The sequence below is a fragment of the Epinephelus lanceolatus genome, chromosome 6 (genome assembly GCF_041903045.1).
Source record: "Epinephelus lanceolatus isolate andai-2023 chromosome 6, ASM4190304v1, whole genome shotgun sequence".
NCBI lineage: Eukaryota > Metazoa > Chordata > Actinopteri > Perciformes > Serranidae > Epinephelus > Epinephelus lanceolatus.
The window spans coordinates 47,110,401-47,133,508 of record NC_135739.1 but is presented as its reverse complement, the minus strand read 5'-3'; the positions used below and the strand labels follow the sequence as shown (position 1 = coordinate 47,133,508).

The 23,108-nt window shown below is 43.5% G+C and overlaps 1 protein-coding gene across 7 annotated transcripts in view; it reads right to left on the bottom strand.

The window, feature by feature from the left end:
* szt2 (SZT2 subunit of KICSTOR complex) overlaps nt 1–23,108 on the bottom strand; it is a 421,207-nt gene that overhangs the window by 271,417 nt on the left and 126,682 nt on the right. For all 7 annotated transcript variants that reach the window (XM_033622785.2, XM_033622790.2, XM_033622786.2 and 4 more), the window contains exon 38: nt 1,207–1,459. In XM_033622785.2, coding sequence (XP_033478676.2) covers nt 1,207–1,459 — 253 coding nt within the window. The remainder of the gene's footprint in view (nt 1–1,206; nt 1,460–23,108) is intronic.

Below are 23,108 nucleotides of genomic sequence, written 5' to 3'. Positions count from 1 at the left end.
GCTTCTTCTCCGGAGCCTTTGTGCTCCACTGTCTCTCAGATTAACTCATATCACAGCGGTGCCTGGACAGTGTGACGTGTGTGGTTGTGCTGCTGCCGTGGTCCTGCCAGATGCCTCCTGCTGCTGCTGCCATCATTAGTCATTAGTCATACTTCTACTGTTATTATACACATATGACTATTGTCACACATGTATACTGCCAGATATTAATACATACTTTCAACATATTGTACCACAGTAGCCAGAACTATAACTATAATATTATTACTTTCATTAATGTTGTTGTAAGCTACTGTCATTACCGTCTGTCCTGCATCTCTCTCTCTCTGTCTCTCTCTCTCTCTCTCTCTGTCTCATTTTGTCATATGGATTACTGTTAATTTATTATGCTGATCTGTTCTGTACGACATCTATTGCACGTCTGTCCGTCCTGGAAGAGGGATCCCTCCTCAGTTGCTCTTCCTGAGGTTTCTACCGTTTTTTTGGGGAGTTTTTCCTGATCAGCTGTGAGGGTCATAAGGACAGAGGGATGTCGTATGCTGTAAAGCCCTGTGAGGTAAATTGTGATTTGTGATATTGGGCTTTATAAATAAAATTGATTGATTGATTGATTGATTGTACTTAAGTAGAATTTCATCAAAGTAAAGGTACTTTTACTTGAGTAGAATTTTTCAGTACTTTTTCCACCTCTGAGTACATTTATGTGAATGGCACTGAACAAAAGACAACCCTGTGTGCCTCCTCCACTGGAAATCATAATCATAATGCCTTGGTAAAACTATTCATAATATCTTATTAAATACAATTGTAAACAAGATTATTAGTCCTCACAGTGGAGCTCACATAGCAAACACACAGTAAACTCTGACTGGTTATATAGTTTGGCCTACATACCAAAAACGTCTTTACTGTTTCACACAACCCTCCCGCAGCAGTACAGAAAAGCTATACAATCAGCACGTGTCAAGCTGGACACCCAAGATCAGTGTCACCAATCGCCAGTGTGGAGGCATAAAAATGAGCAGTCACTGAGACATTACAGCGACACATGACCACACTGAGATAACTAATTCTTGTGAAGTGTTGTGAGCATACTTGCAATGCCTAATAATTAGTGTTAGACAGTATCACATTACAGATATAGATTTCAAGCAGATATATTTAGGTCTAAGATGTAAAGGTATGCAGTGTGTCTGTTAGACTCACTGTGAGAGGCTGACTGCATGGACTCAGCCAGGCTGACACTGGACGGCGTCTTTGGTGGTGAGGTGGCATCTATACAGCATTCAGTGTGGAGCTGGGGGGTTCTGGGCTGACCTCTGTCCCCCGCCATGCTAACTGAGCTCTGAGAAACAGTGTCATCAGTCTCCAGCCTCAAGGCACTGACCGGCTCACTGGCCTCTGCAGCTGTGTCACTGGGAGTGTCAGCAGCAATAGTGATGGACTTCTTGACTTCACTCTGCAGTGGGAAAGAGTGCAGATGAAACATGCATGCACGCACAGAGAGAGAGAGAGAGAGAGAGAGAGAGAGAGTGATTGCTTGATCTGAGATCACTGAATAGAGTAAAATAAATAAATTGGTGCTGAATCATTCCTGTGAGGACATAACAGTGGATATTTCTCAGTGCTTTTTTTCTATGGTGCCAGATATTTCGAGTTTGAATAAAGGCTGCAAAGACAAACCCTGTGCTCACACCGCAGCTATTAAAATCTCAGTTGTGACATTGTATACCATATATCTGTTTACTTGTCTGTATCAAAGGATTTCCTGCACCAAGGTGGGCCACATCAAAATGAATCCTTCATTGTTAATGTTATACTTAAAGGGCTAGTGTGTAAAATGGGTTGGAAACAGTGACATCACTGGTCAAATTCTAGATTGCAGGGCTCACTCGCTCACCCCTCCCGTCAGGTAAATGACAGTGGCCTCGTAGGGACCAAAAGCCTTGCGCACGAGTTTTTCAGGAGTAGGTCTATCTACCGACGAGGTGAATGTTTATTTAGAAATCTAAACCATGTTACGATATTGTAATGAATCCCTCACGAGCAGGAGACCAGAGGAGCGTTCGAGAAAAAGGCCAGTTTATTTGAGCACTCCAGAAACTCAGGTAACACTCCACGGGGTAAAAGACTCCGTCCCAAACTCTGACTCTTCTAGCATAACACACACACTCCATACACACATTCTCATTTACATTACCAAGTGGAGACCCCCTCCCCTCTCTGCTCCGCCAATCTCCAGCCCGCACACTGACTGACAGCGTAGCCTGTAAACAGAGCTCAGCTGTTTATTTAGCCTAGCAATATCTCCGGACTATAGTAGCTGCAATGGACGACTTTGAACGTGATTTTGAAGAGTTTCTTGTAGCGGACACAGACCCAGAGCCATACCTGTTTGAGCCGGAGCATACAGATGAGGAACTCCATGTGTTTGATGCTGAGCGGGTGAGAAGAGAGGCTGAATGCACAGAATGGGATTCGGTGCTACTGCTGCCATCGTTGGGGAGATATATCATCAGGAGGAAAAGCGCCGCAGAGAGTGCATCACAAGGAGTGAAGTTGCGTTTTCTTTTCCTCGCAGATGACGGTTTGGGTTCATTCTCTTCTGTTGCGTGGTAAGTGTGGTCCATTCGCAAACTTTATAACTAAAAAAACTGTTCACTACTCTCTATTGACGAACTACTAACACTCTCTGCTGTTTCCTCCTCCTTCTTCCTTCCTTCCACTGTCTTCTTTGGTTGATTTATACACGTGAAACGCGTTCTCTGGCTGGCTGGATTGTCCACTCGGGCTGCCTTACATACATGGCGGCGCAAGATGGCGACCTCTCTAAAGCAAGGCCCTTGCTATATATATATATATATATATATATATATATATATATACAGTACAGGCCAAAAGTTTGGACACACCTTCTCATTCAATGCGTTTTCTTTATTTTCATGACTATTTACATTGTAGATTCTCACTGAAGGCATCAAAACTATGAATGAACACATGTGGAGTTATGTACTTAACAAAAAAAGGTGAAATAACTGAAAACATGTTTTATATTCTAGTTTCTTCAAAATAGCCACCCTTTGCTCTGATTACTGCTTTGCACACTCTTGGCATTCTCTCCATGAGCTTCAAGAGGTAGTCACCTGAAATGGTTTCCACTTCACAGGTGTGCCTTATCAGGGTTAATTAGTGGAATTTCTTGCTTTATCAATGGGGTTGGGACCATCAGTTGTGCTGTGCAGAAGTCAGGTTAATACACAGCCGACAGCCCTATTGGACAACTGTTAAAATTCATATTATGGCAAGAACCAATCAGCTAACTAAAGAAAAACGAGTGGCCATCATTACTTTAAGAAATGAAGGTCAGTCAGTCCGGAAAATTGCAAAAACTTTAAATGTGTCCCCAAGTGGAGTCGCAAAAACCATCAAGCGCTACAACGAAACTGGCACACATGAGGACCGACCCAGGAAAGGAAGACCAAGAGTCACCTCTGCTTCTGAGGATAAGTCCATCTGTAATGATGGCCACTTGTTTTTCTTTAGTTAGCTGATTGGTTCTTGCCATAATATGAATTTTAACAGTTGTCCAATAGGGCTGTCGGCTGTGTATTAACCTGACTTCTGCACAACACAACTGATGGTCCCAACCCCATTGATAAAGCAAGAAATTCCACTAATTAACCCTGATAAGGCACACCTGTGAAGTGGAAACCATTTCAGGTGACTACCTCTTGAAGCTCATGGAGAGAATGCCAAGAGTGTGCAAAGCAGTAATCAGAGCAAAGGGTGGCTATTTTGAAGAAACTAGAATATAAAACATGTTTTCAGTTATTTCACCTTTTTTTGTTAAGTACATAACTCCACATGTGTTCATTCATAGTTTTGATGCCTTCAGTGAGAATCTACAATGTAAATAGTCATGAAAATAAAGAAAACGCATTGAATGAGAAGGTGTGTCCAAACTTTTGGCCTGTACTGTATATATATATATATATATATATATATATATATATATATATATATATATATATATATATATATATATATATATATGTATATAAAAGCATAATTATAAGGCTACGAAAACCAAACGAATTTTATTTTATAGCGATTATACACTTATATAAACATATTAATGGGTAGAATATTCAGATTCAGATTCAGATTGACAATAAACCATGCCAAATATTACACACTGGCCCTTTAATCAAATAAAACACATTAAGATACTTTAGAAAATGAAAAAAAGAGAAGGCACGTATTGTATACTTACAAGAAGCACATTTGGAGGATAAAAACATGAAAAACTCAAAAAGATGGGCTGAACAAAAACATTTTACTCATCATTTAAATCTAATAAATGTGGGGTCTTGATTTCTAGTAAGACTGCTTTTGAACAGACATAAACAGAAAGATAAGGAGGGTAGATTTATTCTAGTTAGGGGAACAGTAGATGGGACTGAAATCACTTTACTTAATATTTATACTCCTCCAGGAAGTGACTTCTCTTTTTCAAAAATATATCTGACATAATAAGTTATACAGAAAGGGTCCTAGTATGTGGAGGAGATTTGAACATACATCTGCAACCAAAACTGGATATATCAAACCATAAACACACATCTAAAGCTGTAAGTAAAAAGTTCAATGAATTAATGAAAGACACAAGCTTAATAGATATATGGAGAGAAATGTTTCCAAATGCCAGGCAGTATACACATTACTCCTCATTCAGTCTATACTAGAATTGATTATTTCATCATTTTCAGTAAAGATGGGTCAAGGATCAAGGACTCAGATATTGGAACAATAGATCTGAGTGATCATGCCCCCATACACATCACAATCAATTGCCAGAGAAATACAATATGGAAGTTCAAGTCAAGCCTTTTTAAAGGGATAGTGCACCCAAAAATGAAAATTCAGCCATTATCTACTCACCCTCATGCCGAGGGAGGCTCTGGTGAAGTTTTAGAGTCCTCACAACACTTGCGTAGATCCGAGGGGGGAGTGGGTAGCATCACAACTGCACACCTAATGGCTGACGGCGCTCCAGATTAAAACGTCCAAGAGCACATAATTGAAACCACAAAATATCTCCATACTGCTCGTCCATAGTGATCCAAGTGTCCTGAAGCTCCGACATAAAAAGTTGTTTGGAAAAATGTCATTTGAACTCTGTTTTAAGCCTCATTGTAGCCTGCAGCTCTAACTGCCTCTCTGTGGACTGTGCTCACGTGTGCGCACTTGCGCGCGAGACCAGCGAAAGCACGTGGACACACATGAAGTCGGTGCCCATGTCTCATGGCCTCGCGCAAGCGCACACACATCAGCGCAGTGTACAGAGAGGCAGTTAGAGCCACAGGCTACAATGAGGCTAAAAACAGAGTTCAAATGACATTTTTCCAAACAACTTTTTATGTCGGGGCTTCAGGACACTTGGATCACTACGGATGAGCAGTATGGAGATATTTTGTGGTTTCAATTATGTGTTCTTGGACGTTTTAATCTGGGTCAGCCATTAGGTGTGTAGTTGTGCTGCTACCCACTCCCCCCTCGGATCTACGCAAGTGTTGTGAGGACTCTAAAACTTCACCAGAGCCTCCCTCGGCATATGGGTGAGTAGATAATGGCTGAATTTTCATTTTTGGGTGCACTATCCCTTTAATGATCCTTCCTTTAAAAGACAAATGAGCAATGAAATACAAATGTACATTAAAGATAATAATGGAGAGGTCTCACCCCTTATGATTTGGGATGCAGCGAAAGCTGTCTTAAGAGGCAAAATTATAGCTATGACCTCACTGAAAAAAAAGGCTACGTCAAAGAAAATTACTTGATTTGCAAAATCAGCTGAAGCTGCTGGAGGGTAGACATGCACAAGACAGAGTCCTGCACTGGGTCGGGTACCCGCAAAAACAGCTGATTTGCGGGTGTTTTTTTTTTTTTTAAAAACAATGTTCCCGGGTTCGGATCTGGGTGGAAAAAATAACATGCGGGTTGGATCGGGGGTTTTAGATAAACACATCAGTCATTAGTTTGGTAAATTACAGATAACTATCTTGGTCATTATTTACTCTCTGAGGATCGCCTCCGCTATTTCGCAACGGTCATTGGTTCTGCTGTTTACACGCGTTTCACCACCTAATAACACAATTTGTGACTGGACGACACCTGCTGCCACCGTCTAACAAGCGCCGCTTCCAAAACAGTAAATAATTATTTAAGTATTTGAGAAATAAGTGGATAAAACATACAGCTATCACTTTATAATGTTTCTGAAGTGTTTCCCTGATGGATTACTTCTCTCCTCGATGGATTCTAAAAACACGTGACGGCTCGTAACTGCTGAACGTCGCTCTGGACAGAAAGTATGTCTATTATTACACATGTAAAGTTCCTTTACATAGATTAAACGTTTAAAAGCATTAAACATAACAAACGAGTGCTTTTACACCCGTATGGGAGAAGAACACAGAGGGTTGATGATGGAGCTGAAGTCAGGTTTTTATTGTGAGAGCTGCTTCATTCAAGTCGTTGCTTACTCACTGGCACCTTAACTGTGGCAATATGCTGTTCAATATTCAGCCAATATGACCCAAAATGATTACTTTAAATCCGGGTTATGGGTCGGGCTGCGGGTTGTGTTTCAACGGGTCAGACGGGGTTGTGGTACTAATTGGCCTGGTGCGCGGGTTTGCGGTTCGGGTGTGGGTTTGTACGTCCCCGGGTCGGGTCAGGGCGGATCTTGAAAACTGGACCCATGCAGGACTCTGGCACAAGACCAAAACCCAAAGATACTCCAACAAATAAAGAAAATCAGAAATGAAATAAACATAATGGACACAGAAAAAAAGATGCTATTCACTAAACAAATATATTATGAGAATGGCTCAAAATTTACAAAACTACTGGCAAGGAAATTGAAAAAACAACAAGCCGAGAATACAATATATAAAATTCGAGACTCCCAAAAAGATACCACAGAATGCAAACAGGATGAGATCCAAGCTGTCTTTGAATCACTCCATCACCGACTTTACTCTAGAATGCCAGAGGATAATGAGGACCATATAGGATAGAGGATAGACTCCTTTTTGGAGGCCCTGTTATTACCAGTTATGACTGAAAAACAGAATAAGGACCTAAGTGCAGAAATAACTACAAAAGAACTAAACAAGGCAATTAGTAGACTTAAAGCTTCCAAATCTCCAGGAAGTGACAGTTACACAGATGAATGGTACAGAGCATTTGGAAAGAAACTTACGCCTATGCAAATGACCACTTGCAACTGGAGGTTTAAAAAAGCTAAGATCCCTCCTACATGGAAAGAGGCTATTATTGCTCTTGCACTGAAAGAAGGAAAAGAAAAGACAGAATGTGGGTCATATAGGTCGATTTCAATCCTTAATGTGGACTACTGTACATCTATAATGGCCAAAAGAATAGAGAAATTTCTCCCCAGCTTAATTAATAATGACCAGACATGATTCATACACATGTGTAAAACACAGGATAATATAAGCGGAACTCTGCATATTATGGATCACATACAACAACAAAGGTCTAGATGCAGAAAAAGCTTTCCATTCTGTTAGCTGGCAATATCTATACAAGGTTCTAAATAAAATTGGTTTTAGTCAACCAGCAATACATAGCATTAAGGCTATTCATTACAACCCCACAGCCAAAATCAGAATTAATGGGCACTTATCAAAACCCTTAACACTAGAAATAGGAGTAAGACAAGGTTTTGCTTGGTCCCCACTTATTTTTGTTTCTTGAGCCACGAACCCACGCATTTTAGACAGAATGACCAAATTTAGGGTATTGAAATTAATGGAGTGGAACATAAATAGCTTATTATGCAGATGATGTTCTTTTATACTTAAAAAAACCCTGAAATATCTACCAGAAGTGATGAATTCTCTTAAAATTGTAGGTCCACTATCAGGTTACAAATTGAACTTGAAGTGGAAAACAGAATACTTCAAATACCTGGGTGTAATCTTGCCTAAAGACCTCTCAAGAATTTTTGAGAAAATTATGACCCGCTGTCAAAAAAAAAATCAAAGAAGAGCTTGCAAAGTGGAATCTTATACCTTTCTTGAGTTTAAGTTCAAGAATTGAAACAATTAAAATCAATGCTCTGCCAAGAAAAAGTCATCCATGCTTTCATCTCCACCCGCTTGGACTACTGCAATTCTCTTTACACTGGAATTAATCAGTCATCTCTCTCCCATTTACAAGTAGTACAAAACGCTGCAGCCAGACTTTTGACAGGTACCCGAAAGAGAGACCACATCACCCGTCCTAGCCTCTCTCCACTGACTGCCAGTGCAGTGCCATATTGATTTTAAACTTCTTTTTTTCACATACAAAGCCCTGAACGGAATGGCCCCTTCCCACGACAGAACTTTTAACCCCATACTCCACCTCCAGACCCCTCAGGTCGGCTAACCTAGGGCTTTTAACTGTTCCACACACTTATTTTAAACTCAGGGGTGACCGTCAAGGCCGCTTTAATGCACGGGTTTACCTAGGCTGAAGCCCAGGGGCCTACCAAGTTCAGGGGCTTATCATTTTGGGGTCATGATGAGCTGAAAAAGTCATATTGTTTTGTAACTTGTCAGGTTTTCTGTCTGTCACTCTACACGCACTTTACATGGCTGCTGATTGATTCAAATTACGAGTGGCCCACGTGGCCCCATGGCCTATGGCCTCACCTATCAGAATGTGTATAGCTAGTTTTAGGGTGTGTCCCTCTATGATTGAGTGAGTGACAGTTGCAAAATGTCGGGCAAGAAGTTTGAGAGCGGTGCCCAGAGGAGAAAAAAACTTATTGAGAAAGAGAATTGAGAAAAAGAATTGCTAAAGAGCATCCCAAAGCTCACAGGATTTTTTTAAACCAGCTGTTGCTGCTGATGATTGACCCACGGGAGGAGGAAGCTCGCTAACTCACCCACCGGAGGGAGCGGAGGAGGCGCGGGCCGCGCCGGTGGATGTAGCTGGAGAGGAGCAGGGGACTGCCCGCAGTGGAGGGGAGGAGGAGGGGGAACACACGAGCCCCAGAGAGAGGACCAGGCTGCAAACCAGGCAGGGGGAGACGAGTCGGATGACCCCTATAACAAAGACCCGGGCCGCTGGGGAAACAATATGGACGTAAAAGTGTGCGCCTACTGGGATAAAATGGGACCAGAGTCCTGTCAAAACAAAGATGCCGACTTATCAGCATCAGAACGCCAATATAAGCAGCAGAGAATATTTTTCTCAAAAATGCATTTCAAACGCAAACTCAGTAACAGGGAGTGTGTGTCCAGAGCATGGCTGTGTTATTCACCATTAGCAGGTAGTGTGTTTTGTTTTGCATGCAAAATATTCGGCGAGAACAAGGAAAAGTCAGCATTTGTTAGTGGGGGTTATTCTGACTGGAAATATGCTAGTGATCATACAGCAGAACATGAAAGCTGTGAAATTCACAGAAAAGCCATGATCACTTACATCAATCAAGCAGCTGACTGTGGGACAGTGGACTCAGAACTCAAAAAACAGTTGAATGAGGAGTGTGAATATTGGACACAGGCTCTACAGAGAGTTGTTACTGTTGTGGCTGAACGGGGACTTGCTTTCAGGGGTGACAGCCACAGGCTTGGAGACACCGACAACGGCAATTATTTGGGCAGCATGGAGTTGATCAGCCAGTTTGATCCTTTTTTAAAGGCTCATATTGAAAAATACGGAAACGCTGGCAGAGGAACTTCATCCTACCTCTCCCTGAATATGTGTGAGGAATTCATACAGCTGATGGGACAGAAGGTGCTCGAGGAAATCATCAGCAGAGTGAAACTTGCAAAGTATTTTGTTATCAGTGTGAACTCCACACCAGATATCACACATGTGGACCAGCTGACTTTCATCCTGCGGTACGTATCACCAGAGAGCTGTTTAGAGGAGCGCTTTGTAAAGTTCCTCCCTATTGAAAGCCACACGGGAGAAGCACTGTTCAACTCAGTTATTAGTGTTTAAGAGGAGATGGACATTGACATTAATAACTGTAGAGAACAATGTTATGACAATGCTAGTAATATGTCAGGAGCCTACAAAGGCGTGCAGGCCCGTATCAAGCAGATCAGCTCATTGGCACAGTGGATACCCTGTGCAGCACATACACTAGACCTGGTGGGGGTTAACAGTGTGAACTGCTGTGAGGAGACTGAACAGTTTTTCAGTTTTGTACAAGCTTTGTTCAACTTTTCATCAAAGACCACTTCACACTGTCAGATGATCAGGGCAGGGTTGCAGCCCAATGATAATAAAAGAATAGAGACTTTGAAATCACTTTCTGATACAAGATGGTCAGCGCACGCTGTCGCAACCAAAGCCCTATGTCAGAATTACGCTGGGATCCAGCAGTCATTACTCAACATTGCTGATGATGAGCACCAGAATTTGAGCACAAGAGAGAGGAGGCTAGGGCACTGCACAAAAAGATGAATAAACTGGAAATTGCATTCATGTGCAACATGTGGAATGCCATCCTTCAAAGTTTCCAGGGTGTGAGTACTGGACTACAAGCGGTGGAATTGGATCTGTGCAATGCTGTGGATCTGGTTCGGTCATTGCGTGAATATGTAGCAGGCCTCCGGGATCAGTTTGATAGCTTTGAGACAGCTGCAAGGAACATGTCCCCCACCGTGTCTGATGAGTACAAAGCAGACACCCAACGAAAGAAAAAAAGAAAGAGACAGGTTAATGAGTCGTCTGAGCCTGAGTGCGAACTATCAGGCCGCAAATGCTTCTGTACATCTGTGTATATTTACGCCATTGACCATTTAGTGTCAGAACTGGACAGAAGATACCAGTCATACAATGCTGTGTGTGAAAACTTTGGGTTTTTAAATGGATTGCACTTGATTTCCCCCCAAGACCTCCGCTCAGCAGCGTTGAGCCTGCAGAGGAAATACAACAGTGACTTGGAAGAGGACTTTGTGGAGGAGGTGGTACAGTTCAGAGAATTTGTATGGGATGAGAAGGTGAGCAGCACATCTGCAGTGGAGTTACTGAATTTTTTAAGAAGAAGAAAACTTCATACAGTGTTTCCAAACACACACATAGCTCTACGGCTATTCCTGACTATGCCAGTGACCAACGCAAGCAGAGAGCGGTCCTTCTCCAAACTGGCCTTGGTGAAAAATAGACTGCGATCAAGCATGCAGTAAGACCGAGTCAGTCATCTCACACTGATGTTCATTGAGCATGACATCCTTCGTGATTTGGATTTCAAGGATATTATCAGGGCCTTTTCTTCTAAGAAGACCAGACGAAAGCACTTCTAAAAAGGTAAGAAAGTGCTGTATTTATTGCTAGCTTGTGCAGGTTTTAAATTGTTGTGGTTGTGCATTGTTTTAAGAGAAATGCATATTTGCTTAGATTTTTGTCTAGATTATACTGCAAATCTTCTATAAATGTTGATCAGTTTCATCTTTTGGTACCTGGCATTAGGCCATGTTGCTATCCATGGTGCTGAATGGAGTGTGCGTTTGTGTGTCTGTGCAGTTGCATGTGGCGGTTGGTGATGGTGATGTTTTCCATAATATGGTGTGAAATCAAACTTACACACATCTTGGTTTTATTATCACCATGAGTTGCTGTGTGTGGTTGTTATAAAAAGTGTCTTGTGTTTATGCTCCAGTGGGCTCAGTGATAAGTTAATCAAAATATGATGGTGTTTTCTGGCTCAAAGAGGGAAAACTCACTGTTGTATGTCCCGAAAGAAACAAATGCATTTTGTGATGTAGATTACCTAGATATTACACTTTTTTATAATGAGACTCTGTAAATTGAGGGGATGTGGGGCCTACAAAACCTCTGAGCCCCAGGGCCTAACATTAGGTTAAGGCGGCTCTGGTGACCGTTCCTTTGCGGTCACAGTCCCCAGACTCTGGAACAGCATTCCCCCCCTCTGTCAAACTTGCCCCCTCCATCGAATCTTTTAAATCAAGGCTAAAAATGTTCCTTTTTACTAAAGCTTTTCAGTCCTCCTGATGTTGCCTATGTGTTTATTTGTGCCTTGATTTATGTTGGTTGCTGTTTTTGTTCTGTATATTATTTTACTTCACTTGTATCTCCTTTATTCATTTTTAACTGTACAGCACTTTGGTCAACTTGGGTTGTTTTTAAATGTGCTTTATAAATAAATTTGACTTATTTTTGTATCTTTTTCAAACCCTCACAATCACAATTGCCCAAAACCAATTCATAAAGTGGGACAAAATGACATCAAGATTTATATGGCAAGGAAGGAGACCCCGAGTGCAGTACAAATCATTACAACTACCCAAAGAAAAGAAAGCTGGGGCTTACCATCTTTGAAAAATTACTATATCTCAGCACAGATTAGAGCATTGCTGTATTGGTGTGACCCATTCTATAAAGCACAGTGGAAAGACATTGAAGGTAGAATAATATCTGATGTCCATATTCAGGCTGTATTTCCAGATAAAAACCTGCAAAGATACATAGATAGAGTGGAAATCCCATGGGTTAGATCCATGGGTTTGGAAAGCTGTAATAAAAAAAAGCCTAAATTGGAGGAAGTTATTAAAATCCTGAATTGGTGTGCATATGACTCTGATTGTACACCAAATTTGCTGAATGATAGATTTAAGTTTTGGATTAAAAAAAGGCACAACATCCCTACCTAGTATTGTACAGAAAGATGAAATTATGTACTTCCAACCGTAAGAGAGACCTTTTCATTAGAAAAGCAGGATTTCTTAGGATACCTCAGATTAAGAAATCATTATAACCAAAAAATCAAAAAGAAGGATATCAGAGAGACTCTTGAACATGTCTGGACAAAACAACATCAGACAATGCCGTGTTCCAAAGGTAAAGGCAACGGCAAACCACAACAGCAGACCACTTACAGCATGGCTACAACATTAGCCCAGCGAGGCCGTGAGCAGGAGGAAGATGACAACAAGGTGGAGCTGGAACCTGGGATGACGAAAGAGTTTGAATTAATGACTCGTAAAATAATGATGGCTATAAACGAAAAACTCGACCACCTGGCTAAAACAAGCAAGGTGGCGCCCGCAGTGCAGATGCCTGTTAAAGCAGCTCCTGCTCAACGCTGAGCTTTTCTCTTTTTTTTTTTTTCTTTTTAACTTTCTTACTTTGAGGGTTTTTGTTTTTCAGTTTAGCTACCTAGCACTTATGTTTTGTTTTGGTATGGAGATGAAGACCGCTTTGTTCATAGCGGTCTTTCTCCCATTTTTCTATGGATATGTTCGTGTGCGGGGACCCCGCGCCAAGCCGTGGTTCCATTGTTTACACCCGGGACCAGCTGTTAGCGATATGACACACCGCGGTGCAGCCTGAGGAGAGGCACGATATTCCCCGCGAGCTGCAGAGAAGGAGATGGGAATGTCACGCCGGAGTGCAGTGCTGATACCGGAGGAGACGGTACAAACCCGTCATCCCATCCGTCGTCATGGGACAATGTAAGATCGCTCCCCGACAAGATGGACGAGCTGTCGGCGCTGACTCACCATCAGAGGTAGGGTTGGGTCAGTATGAGAAAAAAAAACGGTCAGGTTTTTGTGAAAAACTGCATCAAGTCGGTAATACCGGATTTTCGCCACTTGGGGGCGCAATTGACTCATTTAAAATAAATATATGAATATATAAATGACCATAGGACAACAAAGTGACAGTAACACGTTGTTTCTTTTATTCCTTACAAATAAATTTTACAGCTTACTCAATCAGTGCAAACAAGGGTTGCCTCCTTCATCTGGCTCAAAGCCAAAGTGTTGCCATACTGGTGCATTCTTTGATTTCTTCGAGACTAAATTATTTGCCATTATCAACTCCCCATCACTGTTAAACAAACTCCAGGCTACAGTAGCCTTGGCGCCCGCCGCCCCACCCCCACCCCCCTCTCTCCTGCTTGCAGACACAAGCTGTAAAATCACGTATGCGGTCGGTCTCCAAAAAAAAAAAAAAAACCTGGTCCATGACGAAGTACCAAACCGAATTGGTATTACCGAGAACCGACCCAACCCTAATCAGAGGGAGAACAGGCAGAGCAGCGTGCTGGTGTTTACAGAGACATGGCTGAACGCGGAAGTACCGGATTCCAGCTCATCAGACACAACAGGACAGCGGACAGCGGTAAGAGGAAAGGAGGAGGGCTGGCTGTGTTTGTGAATGATAAATGGTGCAACTCTGGGCACATCACTATCAAGGGACAGCATTGCTGCAGGGACACTGAGCTGCTGGCTGTTGGCATGAGACCATTATCTACCCTGGGAGTTTTCTCATGTTATTATGGTAGCAGTGTATGCCCCCCCCCCCCCCCTATAAAACCCTTGATCTGCTGTATGCCAATGTCAAAGAAACTTACAGAGCCACTGCCTTACCACCACTGGGCAGGTCAGATCAAAACTGGGTTCTTCTGCAGACATGTTACAAACCCTGTGTGTGGAAGCAGCCTGCAACTAAACTCACAGTCAGGAAACGCACACCAGAGGCTACTGAGGCTCTAAGAGACTGCTTTGAATGCACAGACTGGGATGTGCTGCTGGAAACAGAGGAGAACATCATGGACATTGATAGACAGGTTGACTGTTGTACTGATTACATCAACTTCTGTAGAGACACAGTCATACCTGCAAAGACTGTACGCTGTTTCCAGAATAAACCTTGGATTACCAGTGACATAAAGGCAATCCTCAATGAGAAGAAGGCAGCTTTTAAAGATGGTGACAAAGCACGGGTCAAACAAGTGCAACATGAGTTGAAGAAGAGACTTTAGATGGCAAAGGTGGAATACAAAAAGAAATTGGAGAGGAATCTACAACACAGCAACATCCGTGAAATGTGGAGAGGAGTCAACACCATCTCTGGTTACAACAACAAGAAAAGACAGCCAGTGGTGGGTGATGCAGAAAGAGCTGATGAACTCAATCAGTCCTTCAATAGATTCAATACGGCAGCCACTCCCACTTCCAATACTGCTCCTCCTCCTCCTCCTCCATCATCACCTCCACAACTTGTGTACAACTCCAGTGTGTCTCCGTTTATACGACAACGATTTGAGTAAAAACAGAAGAGTCTGTCCTTTGCATTTTAAAAAAGTTCTGCGTTTATATGACAACATTATTGAAACAATCCCGTTCACACAGAGCTGCAAAATCTACTGGAAATGTTGTAGTATGCACGCCAGGCCAATGGGTGGCAGTGTAAATTTGCAAAACAACACCACAGCATGACACCATGCACCTGCACTGAAGCGCCTTCCTCTACAATGCGGTGATTACAAACCAAAACAAAGAAGACACAATGGCGAAAGCAGGCAGAGATAACTTTGTCTGGATGGATGACGAGGTGGAGTTGCTACAGTAACAGATCTACACTTCACTTCAAATCAACAGGGTGAGCAGCACAAACTGAGCTCGGCATTGTTGTTGTGACGGTCGGCATGCCTAGTGACTGGAACCGTAATGCGCATGTGCGAAAAGTCCGTTTTCAGAGGAACTGCATATTGCACATTTACATGACAACAAAGACTCTGGAACCCATTTTCAAATCGTTGCGTTTTCAGGCACCCAAAACGCCGCTGTTGTGTAAATGATCGAGCAAAACGCAACTAAAGTTTACCGTTTTCAGTTGAAATCGTTGTCGTATAAACAGGGCCTGAGACTTAAGGTCAAAGATAAACTCGACCCCCTGCAGTTTGCATACCAACAACACATTGGAGTGAACGATGCTGTCCTCTACATGCTTCACCATGCCCTAGCTCATCTGGAGGAACCTGGCGCTTATGTGAGAATCATGTTCTTTGATTTTTCAAGCGCATTCAACACCATCCAACCCAACATACTCAAAGACAAGCTCACAGAGATGGCAGTGGATCCTTCCTTTATCTCCTGGATCACAGATTACCTGACAGGAAGGCCACAGTATGTCAGGTTGGGGAACCGTGTTTCTGGGACATTAATGAGCAGCACGGGGGCTCCACAAGGGACTGTCCTGGCTCCATTCCTGTTCACACTGTACACGGCGGACTTCAAATATAACTCTGAGTCCTGCCACATCCAGAAATACTCAGACGACACTGCTATTGTGGCGTGTATCAGGAATGGGCAGGAGTCTGAATATAGGTACCTGATAAAAGCCTTCAGTGACTGGAGTCACAAGAACTGTCTCCTCCTGAACACCTCAAAGACCAAGGAAATGATCATAGATTTCCGCAGGTCCAAGCCCCCTCTTCAGTCAGTGAATACCTGTGGGGTGGAAATCGAGGTGGTGCCAAGCTATAAGTATCTAGGTGTACACCTGGATAATAAGTTGGACTGGTCCCTAAACACAGATGCTCTCTACAAAAAAGGGCAGAGCCGACTCTTTTTCTTGAGGAAGCTCAGATCTCTCGACATCTGTAGTAAGATGCTGCAGATGTTTTATCAGTCTGTGGTGGCAAGTGTGTTGTTTTATGCTGCAGTCTGCTGGGGAGGAAGCATCAGACACAAAGATGCAAGGCGACTGGACAAACTAGTCAAAAGAGCTGGCTCTGTGATTGGAGTCAGGTTGGACACACTGGAGGAGATGGTGGAGAGATGCACACTGAAGATGTTCGAGGCCATCATGAACAACCCAGATCATCCACTCCACAACACCTTCATGGACCAAAAAAACTGTGGTGGACGGCTCCTCTCTCTTCGATGCAGGACAGAGAGAGATACAGAAGATCTTATATACCAACAGCCATCAGTCTTTATAATTCTTTGACATATAATAGATGAGCTGACAGATAATTGAATTTCCCCTTGGGGATGAATAAAGTTATTCTTATTCTTATCTGCAAAGGCTGAGTCTGCTTGTGACGTTCTCCACTCTGTTACAAGTAGGCTGCAGACACAGCACCCTCAGGCCCTCCTTCTGATCTCTGGGGACTTCAACCATGCCTGTCCTTCCACCACCCTGCCCACCTTCACCCAGTATGTTTCCTGCCACACCAGAGACAATAAAACACTGGATTTATTTTATGCCAACACCAAGGAGGCATACCACTCACCCCCCCTGCCCCCCCCTGGGAAAAGCTGAATACAACCAGGTTCATCTTCTGCCTGTCTACAAACCTCCGGTGCAGAGGGAACCAGCAACCACCCGCACTGTGAAGACGTGGTCTGATGGGGCCGAGGAGGCCCTGAGGGACTGCTTCAAGACCACTGTGTGGGAGGTACTCAGCGGTTCCCATGGGAGGACATTGACAGACTGACATCATGCATTACAGATTATATAAGCTTCTGTGTGGAAAGCACTGTACCCACTAGGACTGTACGCTGCTTCTCCAACACCAAACCCTGGATTACTCCAGATATAAAAGCTCTCCTGAAGGAGAAACAGAGAGCTTTTAACTCTGGAACTAGGGAGGAGCTGAAGGCCATGCAGAAGGAGCTACAGAGAAACATCAGGCGAGGAAAGGAAGAATATAAAAAGAAGATGGAGGAACAGCTGCAGCAGAGCGACATCAGTGGAGTCTGGAGAGGTCTGAAAACCATCTCAAACACACAAACAACCAGACTCCCAGGCCAGAGGCGACCAGAAGTGGGTGAATGATCTGAATCTGTTCTTCAATAGATTTGATCAGTCTGCCCCTCCCCTGGCCCAGACATCACGGCTGCAACCCCCCTCATCCTCACCTTCACCTTCCCCCCCACCTACACTCCTGGCACACTGCTTCGACACCTTCCCCACCCCCGCTCCCCCGGACATCTCACCACCCCCCACTCCTCCCCCCACTTCATCACCTCCACCCCCCAGCGCACAGCCCCCCTGCTCCAGCTTGTCCTTCACTACCTGTCAGGTGCAAGATCAGCTGAGGAGGATAAAGATGAGGAAGGCTGCGGGTCCAGACGGCATCAGCTCCAGGCTCCTGAAGTCCTGCGCAGACCAACTGTGCGGGATAAAGTTGAAACCATCTTCAACCTGAGCCTGAGGCTGGGGAGAGTACCACAGCTGTGGAAGACATCCTGCGTGGTACCTGTGCCCAAGACTCCGCACCCCAAGGACTTCAGCAGCTTCAGACCGGTGGCATTAACATCGCACCTCATGAAGACTCTGGAGCGCCTGGTCCTGTCTTGTCTCCGCCCTGCAGTAGGCCCTTCAATGGACCCACTGCAGTTTGCAAACCAGCCTGGCATTGGGGTGGACGACGCCATCATCTTCCTCCTGCATAGAGCTCTTCCTCACCTGGAGAAGCCTGGAAGCTCTGTGAGAATAATGTTCTTTGACTTCTCTAGTGCTTTCAACACCATACAGCCTGCGCTTCTGAGGGACAAACTGGAGCACATAGGGGTGGCTAATCACCTCACATCCTGGATCCTGGACTACCTCACGGACCGGCCACAGTATGTCAGGACCCAGGATTGTGTATTGAACTTGGCTGTCTGCAGTACGGGGGCCCCGCAGGGGACGGTGCCGGCACTGTTCCTCTTCACCCTCTACACTGCAGACTTTTCATACGACACCACCACCTGTCATCTGCAGAAGTTCTCTGACGACTCTGCCATAGTCGGCCTCATCACAGATGGGGACGACAGGGAGTACAGAGAACTGAACCAGGTCTTTGTGGACTGGTGCCTGAGGAACCACATTCAGATCAACGCAGGGAAAACCAAAGAGCTGGTGGTGGATTTCCACAGGCACAGATTCCTCCCCCCAACACCGGTGAACATCCAGGGAAAGGACATTGAGATGGTGACATCTTATAAGTACCTGGGTGTTCATCTTAACAATAAACTGGACTGGACTGATCACATAACAGCACTGTACAGGAAAGGCCAAAGCAGACTCTACCTGCTGAGGCAGGTCTTTTGGAGTGCAGGGGGCGCTCCTGAAGACCTTCTTTGACACTGTGGTGGCATCAGCCATCTTCTACAGAGTGGTCTGCTTGGGCAGCAGCGTCTTGGTTGCAGATAGGAAGAGACTGGACAAGCTGATCAAGGAGGCCAGCTCTGTCCTGGGATGCTCTTTGGACTCTGTGCAGGTGGTGGGAGAAAGGAGGATGTCTCCACATCTCTGAGGACTAACGACTCCCAACCCCTGCAGGAGGAGATAAAAGCTCTGGAGAGCTCCTTCAGTGATAGACTGATTCACCCAAAGTGTGTGAAGGAACGCTATCACAGGTCCTTCCTGCCTGCTGCTGTCAGGCTACATAACCAGCACTGCTCACAGTAAACTGCACCATGGACACTTTAGGGACACTATGGACACTTTTTAAACACCACTATAAGCATTTCTGTCCCCCTTGTTGTTGTTTATTTGCACATACAATATTCACTTTGCACTAAATATGCTCACTTTAATCCATTGCTCACTTTTTATCCACTACTCATTATTATTAATAATAATAATAATATTATTATTATTAATTATTGCTGTTTCTTGTATTTTTGTACCTTTTTTTGCATGCCTAGTTTTTTAAGTTTTTAAATATTGAAATCTTTAATCTGACTCTTTCCCCTTGACTGCTGTAACACTGGAATTTCTCAATTGTGGGATCAATAAAGGTGTATCTTATCTTATCTTATCTTAAAACAGTCCTCTCACACACCAACGAATTAAAGAGGGCCAACGACCAATTTGATGAGGAGAAGCGAGGATGCTACAGGTGGAAATGGCTAGTGAGCCCCAAGCTGCTAAAATGCTAGCCCACGAGAGGAAAGTTGAATCCCTCACGGATCACATAGACAAGTTTGAAAACAGAGGACGGCGAAAGAACATACGGATTTTCAATATTCCAGAGATCATGGAGGGGAGGAATGCTTTGGACTTTTTTGAGCAATGGCTCCCAAATTTCCTCGACATGGAGACCAAGGGAAGTTGGGTCAAACCTGAAAGAGCTCACTGGTCCCTAGCGCCTTAGCCGGCAACGACCAGCAGCTACTCCCGGTCTTCATAAGATTCCACTCCTTTCCTGACAAGCAGAAAGTGATGACAGCTGTGAGGCGCAAAGCTGGTGAGAGCGATATCATCCTGGAGGGGAAGAAGATCTCCTTTAATTACAATCTGTCTGCCGCTGTGCTTCAGAGGCAAAAGAAATTCACAGAAGCTAAACGACGTGTCAGAGATATCAGGGCAGAATCCTCCATGCTTTTCCCGGCGAGGCTACAGGTGTCATTCAACGGCAAAAAGAAAACTTTCCTCTCCCCCACTGAAGCCCTGTCATTTGTGTCCAGCATAGCAAGCCAGGGCTGATGATGGATGTGCCGGTAGCAGAGCCAAGTTTGTAAAGTGAGTCGTTTATACTGATGGATATCCTTTATTATGGCATATTTAGTATAAATGTGTAAATTGCTGATCATTACATACGGCTTAAACAATGTACACAATGTTAATTGTTATGCCTGCAGAGGCGCAACCCATTGTTTCCCAGCTGTTTGAATGGGAGATACCGTATCACATTTAACATCATTGTTTTACATTATTGTGAATGTTAGATTTATAACGCAGGAATTTTTACGGTGTTTCTGTTGCTCCCAGTCAACTGAGTTATGTGACTTGCTTTGATCGTTTGTGCACTGGTGATTAGAGGGTTATTTAACACCAGTTTTCAGTTTACTTTTTTCGTACACGAAATATGATGAACCTCTTACAGGTGCCTCGCAGATCAGCAATCCCCATGTAAACTGGGGACAGACCCCCAAATTATTTTCTTTTTATTGTTTTTCAGTATTCCTAATGTCTGTGGTTCTGTGTTTTTGTTTGTATTTCATGCTCAGTACTAGTCTGTCACATTTATATTATCATGTTAATGTGGTTATTGATGTTGGCTGAACAGAAGACTCAGCGGTGCAAAAGAAGGTGCATTGTCCTGTAGTTTGCTTTTGGGGAGAATTAATCTTTCAAACCTCTGTTTGTGTGAATGTCATCTAATAAGATAAACTATTGCTCCTGGAATGTAAGGGGTTTTGTGGGGTAATGTCAAACAGAGAAAAGTTTTTGCTTTATTGAAAAGGGAGAGAGTTGATGTAGCCTTACCACAAGAGTCACATCTAGATGACAATGTACACCTTACAGACACAGCTGGGTTAGCCTACTTTATTTCTCCTCCTTTACTACCAGCAGCAGAGGAGTAGTCATAAAGATTTGTAATTATTAAGGGTGTTTTTCAGGGTGAAGAAATCAGTTATGAATCCTTATTGCCCACCAAATTACACCCCAGATTTTTTAACAAAAGCATTCTCAGAATTTACAGAATTATCCTCAGCTCAGCAGTGGCTTTAGTGGGAGGTGATTTCAACTGTTCACTCAACCCTTTAACTGACAGACATCCCTCTCAAAACTCGCCATCTTTCTGTTGCACTATATGTTCCTTCTTATATGTTGCACAAATTGTTTTTAAATGTTTTGTTTCCTTTTTTTGGGGGTATGCAAAATGTCATTTCGTTTTTGTGCTGCGCATAAAAATGACAAATAAGTTCACATCAGTTCATAACGTTATATATGACAACACAGCATCCAGTTGCTAATGGCTAACATTAGCCTACTGTAGCGTAGCCTCTCAAACATTAACGTTCTCTTCCTTGTGCGTTTCCACTAACTAGTAATGTTAACGCTGCTATCTAACTTTAGCACTGTAACCTTATTCTAAAACTCATCAGTCATCACTGACTCCGGTTGAGTTTTAAAACTCCGGGGTTGCATTTGTAACGTTACACTTGCTCTCCTCTTCCGTGTATCTAACGTTACCATGCCAATGCTTACGTCTATCATAGACGTAATGAGGACGTAATGGAGGAGGGGGGAGTAGGCCTTTGGAGGGAGGTAGAGTTGCAGGAGGAGGAGGATGGGACTTTGGAGGGAGGCGGGAGTTGTGGATGTTCAAATTTTTTCTAAGTACTGTGTGAAATGCAAGAAAGGTAAGAGTTGCTTTAAGAAAACACTTGGTTCATCAGCCGACAACTTAAAAATACAAAGGAAGTGTGCTGCAAAGGCTGCTTTAGATGCCTTGTTAACTCGGCAAGCCAAGAGTGCTATTCTCTTTTCAAAACAAAGTTTATATGAATATGGCAGGGTCCGACATTAATGGTTGCCCGAATGCCCGGGACAAGTAAAAATAGCTGGCGGGCCAGCAGACCCAGCGCAGACATGCCCGATCGGGCGAGCAGCACCGACTCAGATTTTCTGTTGTTTTTTTTTTCCCCTAATCGCAGGGCAGGAATTATACCTTGGCCAGTGCCGTGGATGCCCCGGAGTGTGGCCGTAATGCCCCTCCTACCCATAGGGCCAGTGTAGCATGCCATGTTTTTTTAACATTAACATGACAAACAGCAAGGCTACAGCTAACAAGTTAACGTACTGACACTCCTCAGACAGACAGACAGACAGACAGACACACACACACACACCGGACATATTCTTCTTCTAATAATTTCTTAATAACTAGGAGATAACAAAAGAATAAAGAATTGCAAAGACTTAAAAAATAAGGGACATGAATCAAAACAACAAGAAACGAGATATATCCCCAGTCATGCACACCCAGTTTTAATAAACTCAGTACTGTTTTTCAACACATATACTGTTTTGTCTTCATTCAATGTAGTTAGCACATATTGTTATTGCGCCATTTGTTTTGGCCTTGGTGCCCCACATTTTGGCCATGATGCCCCAATAAATTTGTATTTATCAAAGGCCAAAGTGGCCTTGCCCTAAAAATATCTTAATTTCAGGCCTGTAATCATGTATTTCCTCTCCTGTTTCTGTCCTCGGAGGGGCCAGTTGCAGTGTGCTGTTTTTTTTATGTGCTGCTGCCTCCACTGGAAAAAACCTCTTAGGCAGTGCAAGTAAGAATTTAGATGGGGCAAGTAGATTTGAGAAGTACTTGCCCGGCAGGGCAAGTAGGAAAAAACCTTAACTTCGGACCCTGTATGGTGATAAGCCTAGCAAGTATTTAACTCGCCTAACCAAAATTAAGACAGACCCCCAAGTGATACCCTCAATTTTAGACGCAAATGGCTCCCATCACTTTGACAACAAAAATATTAACAATGCTTTCAGGCAGTTTTATATTCAGTTGTACGAAGCAGACCAGCTAT